Source organism: Pyrgilauda ruficollis, unplaced genomic scaffold, assembly GCF_017590135.1.
Source record: "Pyrgilauda ruficollis isolate IOZ18807 unplaced genomic scaffold, ASM1759013v1 scaffold101, whole genome shotgun sequence".
Classification (NCBI taxonomy): Eukaryota; Metazoa; Chordata; class Aves; order Passeriformes; family Passeridae; genus Pyrgilauda; species Pyrgilauda ruficollis.
Genome location: NW_024508213.1, coordinates 1,648,512 through 1,666,289, shown reverse-complemented (window position 1 = coordinate 1,666,289; position 17,778 = coordinate 1,648,512). Strand labels below are relative to the sequence as shown.

Genomic DNA, 17,778 nt, shown 5'->3' with positions numbered 1-17,778 from the left:
CTAGAAGTAAAATTGAACGAGTCAGTGTCATGGTTTGACCCGGAAGTGAGGTTTTGGGAAGTTATAGTCAAACCAATCAGTGGCCAAATTTCAAATTGGCAGCTAGTGTAGCCACTGGGGACTTAAATACGCCTCTGAAAACACACAGGGGTTAAAAGCAGAGCACTCCCAGAGAGACTTTCTCTTTAGAGTCCGGCAGGTAAGCAGATCTGACCTTTCCCCCCCCCAGCTGTGTCTGGGTGGGGGGGGGAGGCCTGCGGCCTGAGAGAGATAAGCTGGAGCCGCTGCAAGATGCAGGGGTGGAGGAGTTCCTAAGATAGTTTGAGCAGCCCCCCGGAGAGCAGGATAAAGCGGTAGGTCGGGAGGAGAAGGGGTGGGCAAGGTGCCCAGCCGCTGCCAAGACGGGCTGTGCTTTTAACCCTTTTAGTGTTGAAACAATAGAAGCTGTAAAAACACTGATCCTCCTCAGCTAAAAATTTAAAAGGGATAGAAGAGGAGAAAGATGAAGAAGGTTTGAGTAAGTGAAAGAATGCCAACAGATAGAGCACCCGAGATAGAAGAGATGATTGGAGTGGCTTTAGCCAAACTTTTCCTCTAACATAGCCACGGGCAAAGCCGGGTTCTTCCGTTAATGCAAAGACTGCACCTTGAGAGAAGCAGTTAGCCAGACGCCAAGAATAATAAAGCCGCGAAGAAAAGCCGAAAAAACAGAAACTGGGGGGAGAGTATAGTAAACCCTCAGTCTTCAGCGAAGGATCTCTGTTCCTGAGCCCCAGGCCCCAGGGGACTGAAATGAGAGGGACAGGTGTCCCAAATAGTGGGAGGTGGCCATCTTCTTAGAACTAGGCAAAAAGCATTCTTAAAAACCTAAAGAGTAGTTCAGATCCATAGACAGTAGTGACAGCACTGGACATAGAAAGAAAATAGTCACCATAGCAGATTTCTCTTCGAGCAGCTGCCGTGTGTGACATGGAAGCACAGTTCAACTGTGTTTCCTGGGGAGGCCCATGGTGCAGGAGAGAAGCTCCTCTCTCCTGGTAGACCGGGGGGTGCTTGTGTAAAAAGAGGGTATTGGGTTGAGAATTAATGTGTTAGAGGGGATTTGAATGTTAGAGGACTGGGGGGAGGAGGAAGAGTGTTTTGAAAGTGTTCTATTGTAGACTGTTGTGTGTGTGTAGTTTTTTTTTCCTTCCCTTTTGTGTCTGTGTAGATTAATAAAGTGTTGTCTTTTCCCTCCATTCCCAAGTTAGAGCCTGCTTTGTTCTGTTCCCGGGTCACATCTCACAGCAACCATTTTGGAGAATGCACCTTTCATAAAGGCACTAGCACTGTGCCAGAGTCAATCCATGACAGTCAGTTCCTGGAATAATTTCACTACGAACATGGTGGATTCTTTATTGCCAGAAAACTTGTTATTTTTAAAGATCTGCTACTGTTCAAATCAAACTTACAGGTGTGATGAAGGCAAAGCTTTGATGCTTTGAGAGTGATATTATACAAGCAATAAGACAGACTGTAATAATTCATTATCTGACCTTCAAGTGCTGTCACTGCATTAAAATATGGCTGAGATGTGCATCTTAAAAGTCACCACTTCCTTCCTCTAAATGGTGGTACTTCTAAATATGCAGGCATTATGAAAATAACCATGAATAATTACTTAAATTAACATAAAGACAACCAAAATTGTCCAGGACTGCAGGATATTTTTCTTCATTTATAATCAAAAGTTATTTATATATCTAACCAGAGATTAATCAGTTTCATCTGAATAACCCACGACAGAGCAAAGGTTAGGACAAGAGTTTTCTAAAACATGGTGTGACTGAGAAATTTATACAAGTGACAATCATAAATTACAACACAAACAGGTTGTTATTTGAGACAGTTCTTGTGGGAGTGTCCTGAACAGATCTCCAGGTGCCTGATAATATGGTTAAACTTCTCTTCAGGAAAGAAATGCAATGTAAGGATTAATTCTACCTCGCTAACCAATTCCATGGGAATGAGTAAAAGCATCATATTCTGAAACATCTGTCCCTCTGACAGAAGTTTGACTGGAGCAGATTATGTAGTTCAAAAAGTATTTAAACTTGGAAGACAAACTGACACAGTCACACAGTGGCTGCATCAGATATTTCTTTAGGAAAGCAAACTCAAAATAAATTTGATTTATTAATTACTTTTTAACTCATCTTTCCTGATCAGCTGGTATGAATAGATGTTACAATGGATATTCTCAATTACATTTTTATAGAATTATTTTTCAGAATAAAACCCAGTTTTAACTTCGTATCAGCTTATGTACGTTATCTTCCTAAAAGCAGGCCACTAAAACTTGCAGATCACTAAAAACATTATTTGATTTTCCTATTGCATTTTTTAAAAAATACAAATTTGTAGTAAAAATAATCCAAGAACCAACAGAAACTCCAATAAACGAATTTGACTCAAATACTAGGTGATATTTTAAAGGACTTACATGTTTTCTTCATTATGGAAACATACAAAAAAGTCACAATGCTCAATTAAGAGGATAGGCAATGATGTTTCCACTGATCCTTCTGGTCTCATGCTGTCTGTTTTGCAAAGCTTGGAATTATTTTGCCCTTCACCTAAGAAAGTCAACAATACCAGCTATCAAAATACTACAAAATAAGGGAAACAGGATTCAAAGAAAATTTGTAGTAGTCATGAAAAACTAAGACCACACTCAAGACACTTGTATTTCAAAAGATGGATATTTCCTAAGTCCCAGTTTTCCTCGTTATTATGTGAGGTTTTTTCACATACCTAGAGACAAAATCCAAAGATCCTACTTATGAACTGAAAATGAGTTTGCAGATTTTAGATGTTTTCATCTCAAGAAGTGACACTGGAAGTCATATTCCAACAATTCTTAAATATGCTGAGTACCTTTCCACTTAGCCTGAAAATTGTCTTGAGACTAAAGTTACAACATAATCCAAAAGCAAGATGAAAATCCACCTCAGTTCCCTGTTCCCAAGGAGTCTCCAATCCATTCTGCATGTGTAATTCATACTCATGAACTACTAGCATCAAATTCAGCATTAGGCACAGACGTTACATCACTCTCTTTCAAATGTGAAAGTCAGATCTATAGATTTCAAATAATAACAAGAAATGTAGCAGTCTTTCTTCGTAGGTTAGGACTTCAGGATTATGGAAGCTGGACCGCTAGGCAGGTAAGAATACAACAGTCATTGATCCAGAAAAAGAGCAAGCAAGGAAAACCAGATTTCCCTTTCCCTAGGAAAGCCACAGCAGTGCTGAGGGGACAGGGGTCTGCACCTCACCAGTGAGCAGGTGACCTCCTATTGTACCAAGACTGTCACCTACTCATGGCCATCCTGAGGGACAACAAGGGAACAATCAAACCAGCCTGATACCAGGGAATCACCCTGCTGGGGTTACCAGGGCAGCCTATAAAGACTTATATGTACTCCATGTTATACCACTAGAAATATCGCAGCCAGAGAAATACAATATTACAATGTTATGAGGGTACTGGTATAGACTAAAAAAATATATGAAAAAGAAAAAAAAAAATAAGAGAGAATCATAGGAACTTCAAAGGTAACTGAGAAAGAGTACTCGGTTTTGACAAGGGATTAATTTTTAGATAACTGGTTCTGTTCTCACTGAGGCCCTGGACAATGAATTCAATCAAAACAAATACTTAATAGTGCACATAATGCAATGTTTCATGAACAAATGCACTGGCCAAGAATTTATTACATACATACATACATGCATAATTCCTTCCAGATACACCAATACCCAACCACATAACAGCTCCAGTAAGAATTCCATGCCACAGTCTAAGACTCATAAGTTTACCACTTACAATAAATTACCATGGTAAAAAAAGCACACACTCAGTAGCCAGTAACAACTAGACTATACCATAAACAGCATTCTAGGAGCATTGTGCTACCTATCTCTTTGCCAGATTTCCACACTTTATTACAGAATTTCTCTTGCTCTTTCTTTAAGTCGATATGTGCTACACAACGGTAATTATGATCACTGATTAAACTGAAGATCCAAAGCTGCAAGAAAAAGAAAATGCTATTGCAATAACCTTTTGACACTAAAGATAAAGCTTACATGAATACAAACTAAAGATCCAATATTTAAAACAGTAGATGTAATTAGTGAGCTTTTGTATATAGCACCTCATTTTGCAAAAGAATTCCAATCACATGTATCCCTAAGATTGTTAAAGATAATCAAAGCAGCAATGATCAGTTTGAGCTGTACATCTAATTCCCACATGTTTATATGTTTTTAAAAAAGCTCCCTATAGACTATTTCTCACAATTAAAAATCACATGTAACATGCATGTAATTGCTCACTGGATCATATGCATGAATTTCATTTATACCTTTCTCAGTTTAGACACCACTACAGTTAAAGCTTTAATTTTCTTCAGAATTACTGAACAGTAACATTGAACAAAAACATCTGGAAATTATCATGCAAATATATTCGTACCATTAAAGAAGTGGTGAAATGGGTATTCACATTTACCACATTTTTATTAGAATTCTCACATGCTGAAATCATAGCCTCTTCCACTTAATTGTCATGCATTTCTTTTTTTTGGCTGAAATAGGAGAATCCTATTTTTCACCTTTTTTCTTTTAAAACAGATATATTTATAGCGTCTCAGTGTGCTCTTCTTAAATAATCACTGATTGTGCTCTTAAAAGTTTTCCTGGTTTTCAGAAAAAAGTTTATGTGTTGTAATAGAGGTCTTATTTACCATTTATGGTTTACACTAAAAGCACTGAATTATGCTTACTAAAATAACTCTTTTAACAATTCAAAAAACTTAGGCAGCTTGTGAACCTTTTTTATAGCCAGAATAGTTGACTCTTGACATAGAGACTGATTTTAATGAACACTTCTTACCTGTCCCTCCGCACATCCAGTGATAATCTGTTTGTTTTCTTCATCAATTAGCAGACTTAGCAAAGGAAATGCTGCTCAAGAAAGAAAGATAAAAGCATTTCTAGAGTAGACACAAGTCAGATATTTAATTAAAATACCTGATTTAAAATCGAATCTTCTTATTTATAAAGTCAGGTGAAAATAGCCCTTACTGCAGTTCTCATGGTTGCATAGAGCTCTGTGTGCCTCAGCCTTTGTGCTGCTGAGGGCTTTCTGTTTGCAGGTCTCTGAACTGCCCGTCACCTAACTGCCATGGCAGTGGTTTCCTGCACCCTGTCACCCAAGCTGCTGTGGCATGGTTTGCAGACTTGTTTATGAAACTATCCACTGGGAAGCAGACTTTAGAGGAAAAATTATTTACTGTTGGCTTTGAAGGATAGGATGTTTACTGTTACCTTGTCTATAAGAATTATTTTCACTAAATCAACCCCAAACTTCTAGAATAATCATAGATTATTATTTAGAGATAGAAGATTTTTGCTATGCAAAAATACATTTAAAAATAGAAAAATTACCTGTTATTATTCCTGACTGATATATTAACTGGCTGGTAGAATAGTCCCACACCTTGCAATAAAAAAAAATATTAAAAATATATAAATATAGGTATCTACTTAGATATCTATGGAAAACACAATTTTCACAGCCACCATATGGTGAAAACAGAAAAATGCAAGCATTGAAAGTGATGTTCTTAGGAAAGAATTTCTTTTTCAGCACCTGTTTCCATTTATGAAGAGTTTTGTCCAACTGATAATCATCCCTAGTGAAAAAGGCAAACTCACATGATACGGATTCAGAAAGTATCAATTTTTCTTAATTTGATCTCTCAGTGATTTTAGCTAAATTTATGAAAAAACATACACAAAAAAGAAGAGAAAAGAGGAGAGGGGTGCATTGCATACAGTAACCCAGTCCAATAATCCCAAAAAGGAAAATTCAAATGTATATCAGCAGACTCAAAGGGAATTGTTTCCTTCAGCTCAGCACACCTGAAACACTTCAGTTACAGCCAAGCTGATCAAAATATTTTATTTCTATTTGCCAGATAATAGTAATCACTGAAATTAATACTTCAGTGTGGAAAGTTCTGAATATACAAAACCTGCATTGTTCTTTTAAAAAAGAGTAATTAATTTTTGTTATAATTTCCCAAGCAATTCGAAGAAAAATGTCCTTATCTCCATAAAGTCAAAGATATTTTTTACTTAATCTTCAGAGCATATTTAAAGGGGAAAATAAGAATACTTCACATATTCACTAAATTGTTCTTTTTTAAGTTCATCTCTACAAATTCCTTGCCTTAAAGGTTCTGTCTTCTGACACTGATATGAGCATATTTTTCTCCCATGTGCAAAACTCAGCAGCAGTCACTGGAGACAGATGTCCATCCAATTCAGCTAGTTTAGCTTCATTCTGTGATTAATCAAGTCAAAAATAAAAAAGAATGGACTTCAACATAAAATTGACAATTATGTGTTTTAATAATTAATAACTCTTGCTAAGCATTGTCAGATTTGTTTTTGATGTATAATTCAGAAAGATTTTTCTTATTGAAAAAATCTTCTGATTGACAGGAAGTCCTGTACACCATCCTGCTGGCAAAGTCACTGCACATTACTTTTGCTTCTTCAGACTGAATGATACAGGAACAGTTTTTCAGATGACCTAAGAATATTTTCTACTTTTAAGTTACTTAACTTTTAAGTTATTGAGATAACTTATCTCAATAATTTAAAAGTTATCTCAATAATTGAGATTGAGAACTTTTAAGTTATTGAGATACTGTTTCATTTCAACTCCTTAAACATAGTATTTTATCTGATATAGGATGCATTATCAGGTGTCAGTTCCTATTTATTTTATGACACAAAATGAATATTTTTGCTTAATTTTACTAACATTTCTGTATCATGATTTGAAAGTGAATAAGTAAAAGAAATACCAGTACCATGGCTACAAACAATGCTATCTCACCTTTGCACTTAACATGTAGATATGATTTCCAGCACATACTGCCACTTGTTGATCATCTGGACTAAATCTTACATGAAGCACCATTCCCAAAAGAGTTCCTATAACAATTCCTTGAGGTCTAAATCCTGCAGCAATTGTATTGTTAATGAGACTCAATGAAATATAAAAATCTGGTGCAGTGAGATTCTTAGAAACTTTGCATAGCAGTTACTAACCACAGAGCTGTCCCAGTTTCTGTCAGGAATATATACAGAAAAACAAAGTTTAAATACAGCAGGGTATTAGAAAGAAAAGCATAGAACTATGGACCACCAGAATTCCTCTATGGGTCCTGTTGCCTAAATACAATCTGTCACTCCTTATGATATTAATAATTCCCATCAAATCATGCATTCTTGCTTCCATTGAAGATTGCAAAGGAAATGATTTTTGGAGCAGGGTGATGTGCCCATGGAACCCACTAGTGCCACATTCATTTTGGAGGTAAGAAATTGTAACTGAAGCCCAGCAAAATACAGCTTTGAAAAATACTTCTTCTGGGAGAATATGCCAGTCGCTCAGACAAAAAGTAAAGAGGATTTTCTCTCTCTGCTTTTAATTTTTCTGTGGGAAAAGGCTGAAAGAGAAAGTACACCATTAAATATTTCAGTCAGATAAGACTAGATCTGAGAACAGGTAATGTTTCTATCCTGCCTTCATGATTTCATTCTGGTCATCTCACTGGTTCAAGCAGATTGGTTTCTGCTGATCCCTATTTTACAATGCTGCCTTTAATGATGTGAGGATAGTTTGGATATGTCATTAAATTTTAGGATTTCATAGGGAACAAATTATCTAGAATATAAGCACAACTACAGGCATCCTTTCAGGCTTTCATATTAGATGGTGTGTAGTCTTTTTACAATTTATTAACAAGTCAAGGTCACACAAAGAATTCCTTAACTACTTTGACACAGTTTATAAGAAATAATATGAGAAAACATGCCAAGAATGTGCAGAGGACAGTCTGTGGAGACAAAGTCTCTACTACAGCATCTGCTGAAGAGCCTGTAGATGGAGAGAAAATGAAAAAATCAAGCAGCAGACAGTCTGGATGCCAAATGCATTTGTATCAAAACTACACACACTATTTATCTCTCTGCTACTTTCTATTCCTATCTTCCAGTTTTATTTCCTCCAAATTCATAGTCCCACTTTATTCCCAGTTCCTGAATTACCCATTGATTGTCTATGTTACTCTTACATGTATGAAAACTTAATACTGACCTTCATTTATAAAAAGCACTGATATTGTTAACTTTTCTTTACAACATTAGTTTTCATATTACATAGATTTTCAAATTCAAAATGGAGCAGAGTACAATAGAACTCTCTCAAATTAAGTCATCGGCAAATCTCCAATCATAGGTAACAAGGAGGAAACTTTTAATAGTGGGGACAGTACCATGCAAATTTAAATACTGTCACCAAAAGGGGACAGACTGCCACTGGGAATCCAGTGAATCATAACTCTGGGGATCTTGCTCTTTTTTTTTTCCTTTTTCTTTAATTATTCTTCTACTTTCCAATGAATTTAAGCTTGCAGAGAGGTTAGCACTGCTCCCTAGAATCTAATGCCATTGGTTGAGGCTCCAAACCAAGATGGTGGTCAGGACACTAAAATTCCTATTCTCTGTGTGCTATGTCCCCACAATGCTCTTTCACTCATGCACTCTTCTCCCAAATCAGATACTTGCATTGCTCGGCCTCTCTCTCTCTCTCTCTCTCTCTCACACACACACACACAAAAGCAATGTTCCAGAGACAGAAGGAGAGGCAAAGCAGGATACAAAACACTAGTTCCACAAGTATTCCAGAAAAGGAAGTACTTTGGCATTGCATGTTTAATTATGCAGTACTGCTATGATTAATTTTTCTTCTGTCCATTTTTTTCCCCAGTGGCACAGAGTCACTACCTCTGCTGCGCTTCTCTGTGTTTGCCCCAAGCACAGCACCTCGGCCAGCTCCCGACCCAGCCCAGCACCGCCGTGGGGCCGCCGCCGCCCGGGGCCAGCGGCTGTGACAGAGACAGGACTGGCTGTGATGCCGGCCTGGTTCAACTCGGCATTGCCGAAGAAGAACAAGAGATAATCACAGCATTAATATGGCTGTTCCTGCTGGTGCATCTGAGTGACTGGGGCGTGCTTCTCAGAAATAAAACAATCTCATTATAGAAGGAGCCGTGGGAGAAAAGGAGGTGTTGGGGTGGCCTTCCACAGTTGCTGTTGCTCAGAAACTGGCTGGACACTGGTCTGAGTGATTGGTGGTGAATGGCTGCCTTTGCATCACTTCTTTGCTTATACAGATGACACATATATATTATAAAAACAATACTCTACCTTCTTGCACTTTCTGCGTACATTCATCAAGATTCCACACTATCACACGTTCATGAGAGGCAGAGCAGACAAGAAGTGGATTGATTTTATTTCCAAATGACAATGCAGAAATTGAGTAATGATGCCCTGACAAATATAATGGCTGACAAATGTAGATAAAGAAGAGTTAAATTAATAACATCAAACAAAGATTATGAATCATAAAAAATGACAAATGGAACAATTAATTTTTATTTACAGCTTCAAAATCACCTAAACTACAGTGTAGCTGTACTGGTTTGGCTGGGATGCAATTAACTTTTTTCATAGCTGCTCGTGTGGCACAATGCTTTGGATTTTGTGACAAAAACAGTGATGATAACACAGCAATGTTTTGGCTGTTGCCAAATGCTGTTTGCACAGCATTGAGGACTACTCTTTTTGCTCACTTTTTCTCATTTTCCCCATCCCAATAATAAGTTGAAGATGCATAAGGGGCTGGGAGAGGACACAGCTGGAACAAATATTTCAGTTTGCTGAACTGGCAATTCCCTACCATGTGATGCTTTGTTCAGCAATAGAACAGGGGTATTCCATGCAAAAAGGTGTTGAGAGCCTGGGACATTGACTCTAAGATGGCTGTTGCTCAAAACCTGTAGTGGGATTAGTCTGGTTGTAGGGGGTACCTTGGTATAGCTTTTTCCTCTCTCTTCCCTTCACTCATTAAACTACCTTTGAATCTACCCATGACGTCTCACTTTTTCCCCTACTATGCTCTCACCTACCCTGCTGGGAAGGAGTCAGCAGGAGACTGGGTAATGGTTTAGGTGCCAGCCAGGGTCAACCCACCACAACAGCTTATTTTATTCTTATCACAATAAAAAAGTTCATAAAAAATGCTAGTACCCTTCCATAATTGAAGTGAAACCTGACACTTCTACATTGCCCTCATTTATTTATAAAGTAGTTTAAAGTAGCAGCCTATGAAGGGCTCTATTCTAGCTTTACCTGAGCAGTGGCTGTGTTCCAGATGCACAACCCATTGAGACTCACAGGGAAAGCGAAATGGTGGTGACTGCACGCCAGCTGAAAGAGCGGCTCTGGCAGTTTGCCTTTAAACAAGTGTTTTTCGCAGACAACGTCAGGATCACGTTGGCTTCCTCCAGAGGCGAAGCCGGCCCCGGCGCCCTCCATCCTGCGGCAGCGAACGGCCCCGCGGCGCAGCCGACCACCGGGGCCGCCTTCCCCCGCCGGCTGCGTCCTGACCGCGGGGGCCGACGGCTCACGGCCCCGCTCGGAGCTCCCTCCCGCTGGAAGGCGGAGAGCCCCAGCTCCGGCCTCGGCCTCGGCCCCGGCCCCGGCTCCGGCCCCGGCGCCGAGTCCGCCGCGCCCGGCCCGGCCCGGCCCGTAACCAGGGCAGCGCCGCCGCTGACGGGAGGCCGGACGGGACAGCCTTCGGTCGCCCGCAGAGCGCGGCGGGCCCGCGGCGTCAGCCGCTGTCCCCTCACCTGGGCAACGGGCCTGGCGACCGGCGACAGCCGCCCGGGCTGCTTCCTGGCTCTCCGCAGCGATGTCCTGGGCTGCACAGAAAGCAGCATGGCCAGAATGTCCAGGAGTGCCCCACTCTTGGGACGCCAGCTGGAGCACTGCGCCCAGAGCTGGGGAGCCCAGGACGACACAGACAGGGACCTATTGGAGTGGGACCTTAAGGAAGATGTGAACATCTCTCCTGTAAAGACGAGGGGAGAGATTTGGGGTTCTTCACAGAATCACAGAGTCAGAATAGGTCAGATTGGAAGAGACCTTGGTGCGTCATCTGGGTCAACCTCCCTGCTCAAGCAGAGTCATTCTAAAGCACATGGCACAGGATTGCATCCAGACAATTTTTGAGTATCTCCACATCCATATCTTGAGAGAGACTCCACAACCTCTCTGGGCAATCTGTTCCAGTGGATGGTCACCCACACAGTTCTTCCTCATATTCAGGTGGAACTTTTTCAACCTGGAAAAGAGAAGGCTCAAGGGGCACTTTATATGTGAATATATAAAGTGAGCATATAAGAAAGACAGAAACTTCTTACCAAGACCCTTAGTGTCAGGATAAGGAGCGAAAACATTAAACTAAGAGGGGGTTGATTTGGATTGGTCAGAGGAAGCATATTTTTTACAGTGCAGGTGGTGAGGCACCAAGACAAACAAACCTCCTGTTTTCCCCAAGTTTGTGGATGATGCCAAATTGGAGGAAGCAGTCAGAAACAGGCTGACAAGAATTTAGTGGAGTCCAACAAGAGTAAGTGGAATCCCATGTGTGGCACAGAGTAACTCCATGCAAGATGAAATGCTGAAGGATGGCTCTCTGGGAAGGGGCTCCCCAGAAAAGGATCCAGACATCCTGCTGGACAAGCTGAATATGAGCTACCACGGTGCCCTTGCAGCAGAGGCAGCCAACTGCATCCTGGGCTGTGTTAGTAATAGAGAGTAGCCAGCAAGTTGTGAGAGTGATCCTTCCCTTCTATTTGGCACCTGTAAGGCCACACGTGCAGTGCTGTGTCCAGTTTTGGGGGTTTTGGTACTAGAAAGATCCTGACATACTGGAGCAATTCTAGTATAGAGCAAGAAAAATGGTCAGGGAGCTGGAGAAAATGATGTACACAGAGAGGCTGAGAGAGCTGGGTCTCTTCAGCCTGGAGAAGAGACAGCTGAGACTTTATTGTTGCCTACAACTACATAATTGGAGGATACAGGAAAGACAGAGAGACTTTTCTCAGAGGCACTCAGTGATAAAATGGATCCTGGGAAAACCCAATTAGGGTCATATGAAATCAGTATTTAATTTTTTAAAATATCATGACAGTGGGTGAATATCAGAACAAGTTTCTGAAGAGAGGTCATGGATCTCTATATCTGGTGTTGTCCAGGAGTCAAATGGACATGACCCTGAGCAACTTAATTTAATTAGAACTGTTATGAACAGGAAGGTGGACAGGAGGAGTCCAGAAGTCCCTTTCAACCCGAGTTATGATTTTATGACCAAGTTTTTGATCTGCATCAACTTAAACCATTTTGGTGCAAATCAGCCAATATCAACCTCAACTGCTTTTCAAACAGATACTTTCTATAGGGATGTCTTAATCATGTCTGTCTGTAATTAGCACTACAAGAATTTCTGCCTTATATAAGCATTGGATATATATTATCACTGATAATGTAGTCTCCCTGTGCTTGTTAGTTTTGCCTGGAGAAAGCACCAGTCCAACTTCCCTTTAGTGTGTGCATGTGAATTTGGATAAGGCCACTGTATTGAGAACCACCTGCAGAGAGGCTACTCAGTCCACTGCACATGACACTGTTTATCTGAACTGCGACTCATGGCTGGGAATATTAGAGGAAATTTTATTGTTAATATGCTGGTGACAATTTTCATGGGCGATACAGTCACGAATATGTTATGGCAGTTTAGTCACTGGTAAAGAAAAATAAATGCTGACACAGCAAAAAGGGTGTTGTTCTGACATGAAAACAACCCCTGGGAATCTTAAAGAACTTATTCTGAAACATGCTGTGTCTCTGTAACTGCTTCTAGACAGTTAAGTACTCTTTTTTACAATTTTCACCTGACTTTATTTTCACCTTTCAATGTTTGTACCTACGACACTTTCAACAATCTACTATCCATAACAACTAGTAGCAATCCAAAGAAGTATCAGAAATTTTGGACTGATTTCTTGACTGATGATTATTAACTTGTAAATATGCAGGAAGAATTTTATACCTCACCACACCCCCATGAAACACCTCTGACAATGTCCTGTTCCTATGCAACACAATGCTAAAAGACCTTGGCTCCACATATTCCCACACCTTGGGTACCCACCTATTTCAAATCACAGAATCACAGAACCAATTAGTTTGGAAAAGACTTCTGAAATTACTGAGTCCAACCTATGACTGAACACCACCATGTCAACTAGACCATGACAATAAGTGCCATATCCAGCCTTTCATTATACAGTATAAACTATATTGTCCAATCACCCTTTCTGTGAAGAATTTTTCCTAGTGTCCAACCTATAGCTCACATGGCAAACCTTGAGGCCACTACCTCTTGTCTGGCCTTGGAGAAAAGACTAACCTCAACCTGGCTACAGCCTCCTTCCACATGGTTGTAGAGAGTGATAAGGTCTCCCTGAGCCTCCTCCAGGATAAACAACCCCAGATCCCTCAGCTGCTCCCTACAGGACATGTGCTCCAGACCCTTCACCAGCTCCATTTCCCTTCTCTGGAGTCATTCCAACATCTCCATAGATTGACATCTATGTGGAAAATGAAAGACTGCTGGAAATAACAGTTCCACATGATATCATATCATATAATATATCATATCATATAATATCATGCTTTTGTTCCAACACTGTATTTGTAGTGTCTCAATACTCAATCATAAGAACTTTTAAAAATGAGGTCTAGCAACTATATTTTAATGTTTTAAGCAGAATAAAAGTCTTTATACGAACAAAACTGATTTCAAAAAAGCTAAAATTTATCAGAATCTGAATTTGGCGGTCTTATGCAGCCAGTTTGTTTGAGCTAGGAATGAGGAGAACAAGTTACATGGGTTTGTGAAATTAGAGGGCTTTGAAGATAGAACATTAGCTCAGTTAGCACAAGGCCCTTGGGGTACATGCACAGGCTGCCTTGAATCTATTAGTACACAATGCACTCCATGTAGATTTTTTTCACACTTTCAAACTTTCACTCTTGCTTATGATTTTAAGCAGCTCAGCAAAGTCAAGGTAATTGCTGAAATCAATGGGTATTCAAAAACAGTGCTGGGGGGGTTTTTTCTGTCATACTGCTTTGCTGTTCTGTGATTTTAGATCAGATTTATGTCAACAGGCAAAAAAACTGTCACTAACCCACGGAGGGACACCTATCCTCCAGCAAACATCTTACATCCAGTGTCAGCGCAGCTGAAAGACGCCTACTCTAATTCCAAGCTTCCGTGGTGAAAAGCGCTTCACACGGCCCGCCAACCCCTCCCCGTTCCGCCCTCGGTGCCTCCCCGCCTTCCCCAAGCCCTACCCTCAGCCCGCCCGCCGCGCTCTCGCGATACCGGGAGGGCGGCCGTGCCCGGGACGGGGCGGGAGCGCCCGGCGGTACCGCCGGCGTTCGGGGACAGCGCGGCGCCTCCACCCGCCCCCGGGCTCGGCCGGGCGCACTGAGCGGCTCCCGGGGCGCGCAGGGGTAGCGGCGTTCCGCCCCGCGAGCCGGCTCCTTGGCGCCGGCCTCCTCTCGGTCGCCGCGCTGTTGCGGGCCCCGCCCCGGGGCGGGGCTTTCCCGCGGTGCCCCGGCCGCGCTGCCGCACGTCCGCGAGTCCCCGCTGCTCTTCCTCGCCGTGGCAGCGGCCTTGCCGGAGCCGGAGCCCCAGCCCCGCGGCAGGTCGGAGGTGAGCCGAGCCCCCGGAGCCCCGGCCGGCGGGGCGACATCGGCCCGACGCGGCCACCCGACGGGAGCGGCGCGGAGCCGCCCGCTTTCCCCGGAGCCGCCGCCGCCCCCGGCGGGGGTTCCGTCAGCGGGGAGGCGGGGGCGAACCGGGGCGGCCAGAGTTCCTCGTTCGTAGCTCTGTCCAAGGTCTCTTGGAATCGCTTCTCTTCCAGAGCGCTGGGCCAGCGCCTTGACACTTTCGTTCTTTCCTAGATAACTTTAATTATTTTCTGGTCAGATGTGGAGCTCCTCCTGCGGCTCTGCTCGGCTTTTTCATCACTACTTCGATGGACAAGTGACAGGTAGCTCCCTCTTACGGTCGAGACAACAGACTGTTTTTTCCTGTGGTTGTAGAGGGAGTTCTGTCAGTCTGGCAGGTTCAGTAAATGCTGCACCTCGTTCTTTTATGCTGTCTTTGCAGAATTTTGACCTTGCAGTAGAAAGGCCTCTGGGGCAGAAAAAGTCAAACTACGGATACAGTTGGACATTATTTTCTATTTTTTTCTCCCAAGGATCCATTCAGATGTAGAACTTTTAACATTTAAGTGACATCTCAGTGGAATGCAGTTTGCTTTGATGCTAGCAGGGTACAAAACGAGTTACAGGCAGCTTTTTGGTTTCAGGTAATTGTAGTGTCCTTTTGGAAGGAATGAGGGGATGAGAATCTTCCTCTTAAACATGAAGGTGTTTAGGCTTGTGGCTCATGTGATTTGCATGTCAAATTCAGTCAGCTGTATGCTTTGGAAGCCTTCAGCAAAGTTTGGAAGTTGCGGCTTTGCACACAGAGACTTAGCGCAGCTATTCAGAGGGCTGGAGTGTGGCAGGCATGCTCAGGCTGCCCGACTGGGAGCATGCAGCAAGGAGGGAATAGGCTTTTAAGAGCCTTGATCTTGCAGCAGTCCTTTCCATCTTCCCCTTGTCCCGGTACTTCAGCCTTATCTTCTGTATGCAAGTGCTGTAAAGAGCTGAGCGTTTGTACTGTAACAAAACCTTCTTGAAAGTAAATACATTTTTTTCAGGGACAATGTGCCAAATTTGGTCCTAGAAACAAGCCATACATCAGGATCATGAATTAAAGTATTACCTCATTAGATGATTTGTTTTTATTTATAACTCCATCCCAGTGCAAGCTGGAATGCCTACTGCTTCAAGTCCACATCCAGATTTGCACCTTTACTGTCTTTTGAAGTTGAGAGGATGAGGATGGGAGAACAAATACTTTGCCCTAATTACCTCATATAAAGTTAAGCATCTTCAAGCATGCAAAAGCCTTCCTTTCCTTAACTGTTTTTTGGGTTTTTTAAAGTGAAGCTAAAATCATTATTGGGTTTCATCCTTCTGGGTGACTGTCAAGTTTGGCATGCATGCAGGCAGAATGAAACTAAAGTCTCTATGTCAGTTCTGTTGAAAGAACACTGGCTTGATTAATTTCTGTTTAGCTTTCAAAAGATGTAAGCCATTTCATTCTGACAAAGTTCTGAATCTTAGCACTGGTTTCTGTGACTATTAAAAAAATACAAGTTAATGAACACAATTGAAGTTAAATTTGTATGGACTAGAGAGGATTTATAAGAATTACCAAATTAAAAAAAAAAAAATAGATTACTTCCAAGAAGGGAATATACTAAAATCTGAATTTTACTTTATATTCATAAGGTAGCACAAGACACAGGAAGAATCCAAATACAACTGAAGACCATGGCAACACACTGGAGAAGAATCCTCACAGTATTTGTGACAGCTCAAGTACTATTTGTGGTAAATGCCTTTGAGGAAGAGGATGTACCTGAAGAATGGATTCTTCTTCATGTTGTCCAAGGTCAGATTGGAGCAGGAAACTACAGCTATTTGAGACTAAATCATGAGGGAAAGATCGTTCTTCAGATGCGGAGTTTAAAAGGTGATGCGGACTTGTACGTGTCTGATGTGACACTTCACCCCAGCTTTGATGAGTACGAGTTACAGTCTGTGACTTGTGGCCAGGACATCGTCCACGTGCCTGCCCACTTCCGCCGCCCCGTGGGAATAGGGATTTATGGCCACCCCTCTCACCTGGAGAGTGAGTTTGAAATGAAGGTGTACTATGATCGAACAGTTGTACAGTACCCGTTTGGAGAGGCTTCTTACAACCCTGAGGAGATGGAGGCAAACCAGAAATACTCACAGTCTACAGAAGATGAATCTCAGGATGAGGAGTCTGTTTTCTGGACTATACTTATTGGAATCTTGAAATTAATACTTGAAATCCTTTTTTAAATTGATACACACTGGACTTAAGCCACACTTCATCCTGTGAAATTGGTATGAATGACTTGCTGTAATACTCACTATGTTTCCTGAAGATATTCAGGTTACATTTCCAAAACCGGAAAGGAAGTGGGGAGAAAAAGCCATATTTAATTTTTTATTGTAAATCCTCCCCAATATGTAAAACGAGCAACCAGGACAGTATTTGCAGTGCTCTTCAGAGATCAGGGCTTAAAAATGAATGTACAGTTGGGATCTTGTTAAATTCGCTTAAAATAGGTGCTTAGGAAAATCAATTCCAATTCAGTATTTTCTATTTTTTTTTTAATAAAGAAAAATGAATAAACTACTGCACTTCAGTCCCTGTCAATTTAGAGCATATTTAAAAATAAAACCTGCTTGTTTTCTGAGCAAGCATCTCCAGTAAAACTAATCAGCAACATGTTTGAGTGTATTCATGAAGTTGAGGAGCTAGCTTAGGGTGAAGGAAGGAGAAAACAATCAATCACTTAAGGGAATAGATGGTCTGTTATTTTGACTGCGTGTGCTCTACATCACACCAGCCATCTGTCCAGCAGAGGTTGATCCAGTCACTCATCACCACTACAAATCCATGACCTGAATCAAGTGCATGTTGCTTCTTTGCTATTACTGCAGGGGGAGGGAGACTTCAGCTGTTGTTACTTGTCAATATGACATTTTTGTCTCATTAAAAACAACACAACATATAGGTAT

The 17,778-nt window shown here is 41.5% G+C and overlaps 2 protein-coding genes across 3 annotated transcripts in view; one reads left to right on the top strand and one right to left on the bottom strand.

Annotated features, from left to right (window-relative positions):
• WDR27 (WD repeat domain 27) overlaps window positions 1-11,020 on the bottom strand; it is a 57,583-nt gene extending 46,563 nt beyond the window's left edge. The window contains exons 1-8 of the mRNA XM_041468763.1: window positions 10,321-11,020; window positions 9,334-9,475; window positions 6,956-7,080; window positions 6,281-6,394; window positions 5,494-5,545; window positions 4,940-5,013; window positions 3,959-4,073; window positions 2,483-2,615 (exon numbers count right to left, since the gene is read on the bottom strand). Coding sequence (XP_041324697.1) covers window positions 2,483-2,615; window positions 3,959-4,073; window positions 4,940-5,013; window positions 5,494-5,545; window positions 6,281-6,394; window positions 6,956-7,080; window positions 9,334-9,475; window positions 10,321-10,506 — 941 coding nt within the window. The 5' untranslated portion in view covers window positions 10,507-11,020. The remainder of the gene's footprint in view (window positions 1-2,482; window positions 2,616-3,958; window positions 4,074-4,939; window positions 5,014-5,493; window positions 5,546-6,280; window positions 6,395-6,955; window positions 7,081-9,333; window positions 9,476-10,320) is intronic.
• A 3,599-nt stretch (window positions 11,021-14,619) lies between these two features.
• On the top strand, window positions 14,620-17,397 carry CUNH6orf120 (chromosome unknown C6orf120 homolog). Of its 2 annotated transcripts, XM_041468995.1 has the most exons (3): window positions 14,620-14,758; window positions 15,010-15,098; window positions 16,453-17,397. In XM_041468995.1, exon 3 carries the CDS (start codon window positions 16,495-16,497, stop codon window positions 17,050-17,052), a length of 558 nt encoding a protein of 185 aa, XP_041324929.1. In that variant the 5' UTR covers window positions 14,620-14,758; window positions 15,010-15,098; window positions 16,453-16,494; the 3' UTR covers window positions 17,053-17,397. The 2 variants fall into 2 exon arrangements, with proteins under 2 accessions (XP_041324929.1, XP_041324938.1); XM_041469004.1 differs by lacking the exon at window positions 15,010-15,098 and having other exon boundaries at window positions 14,632-14,758.
• The last annotated feature ends 381 nt before the right edge of the window (window positions 17,398-17,778 follow it).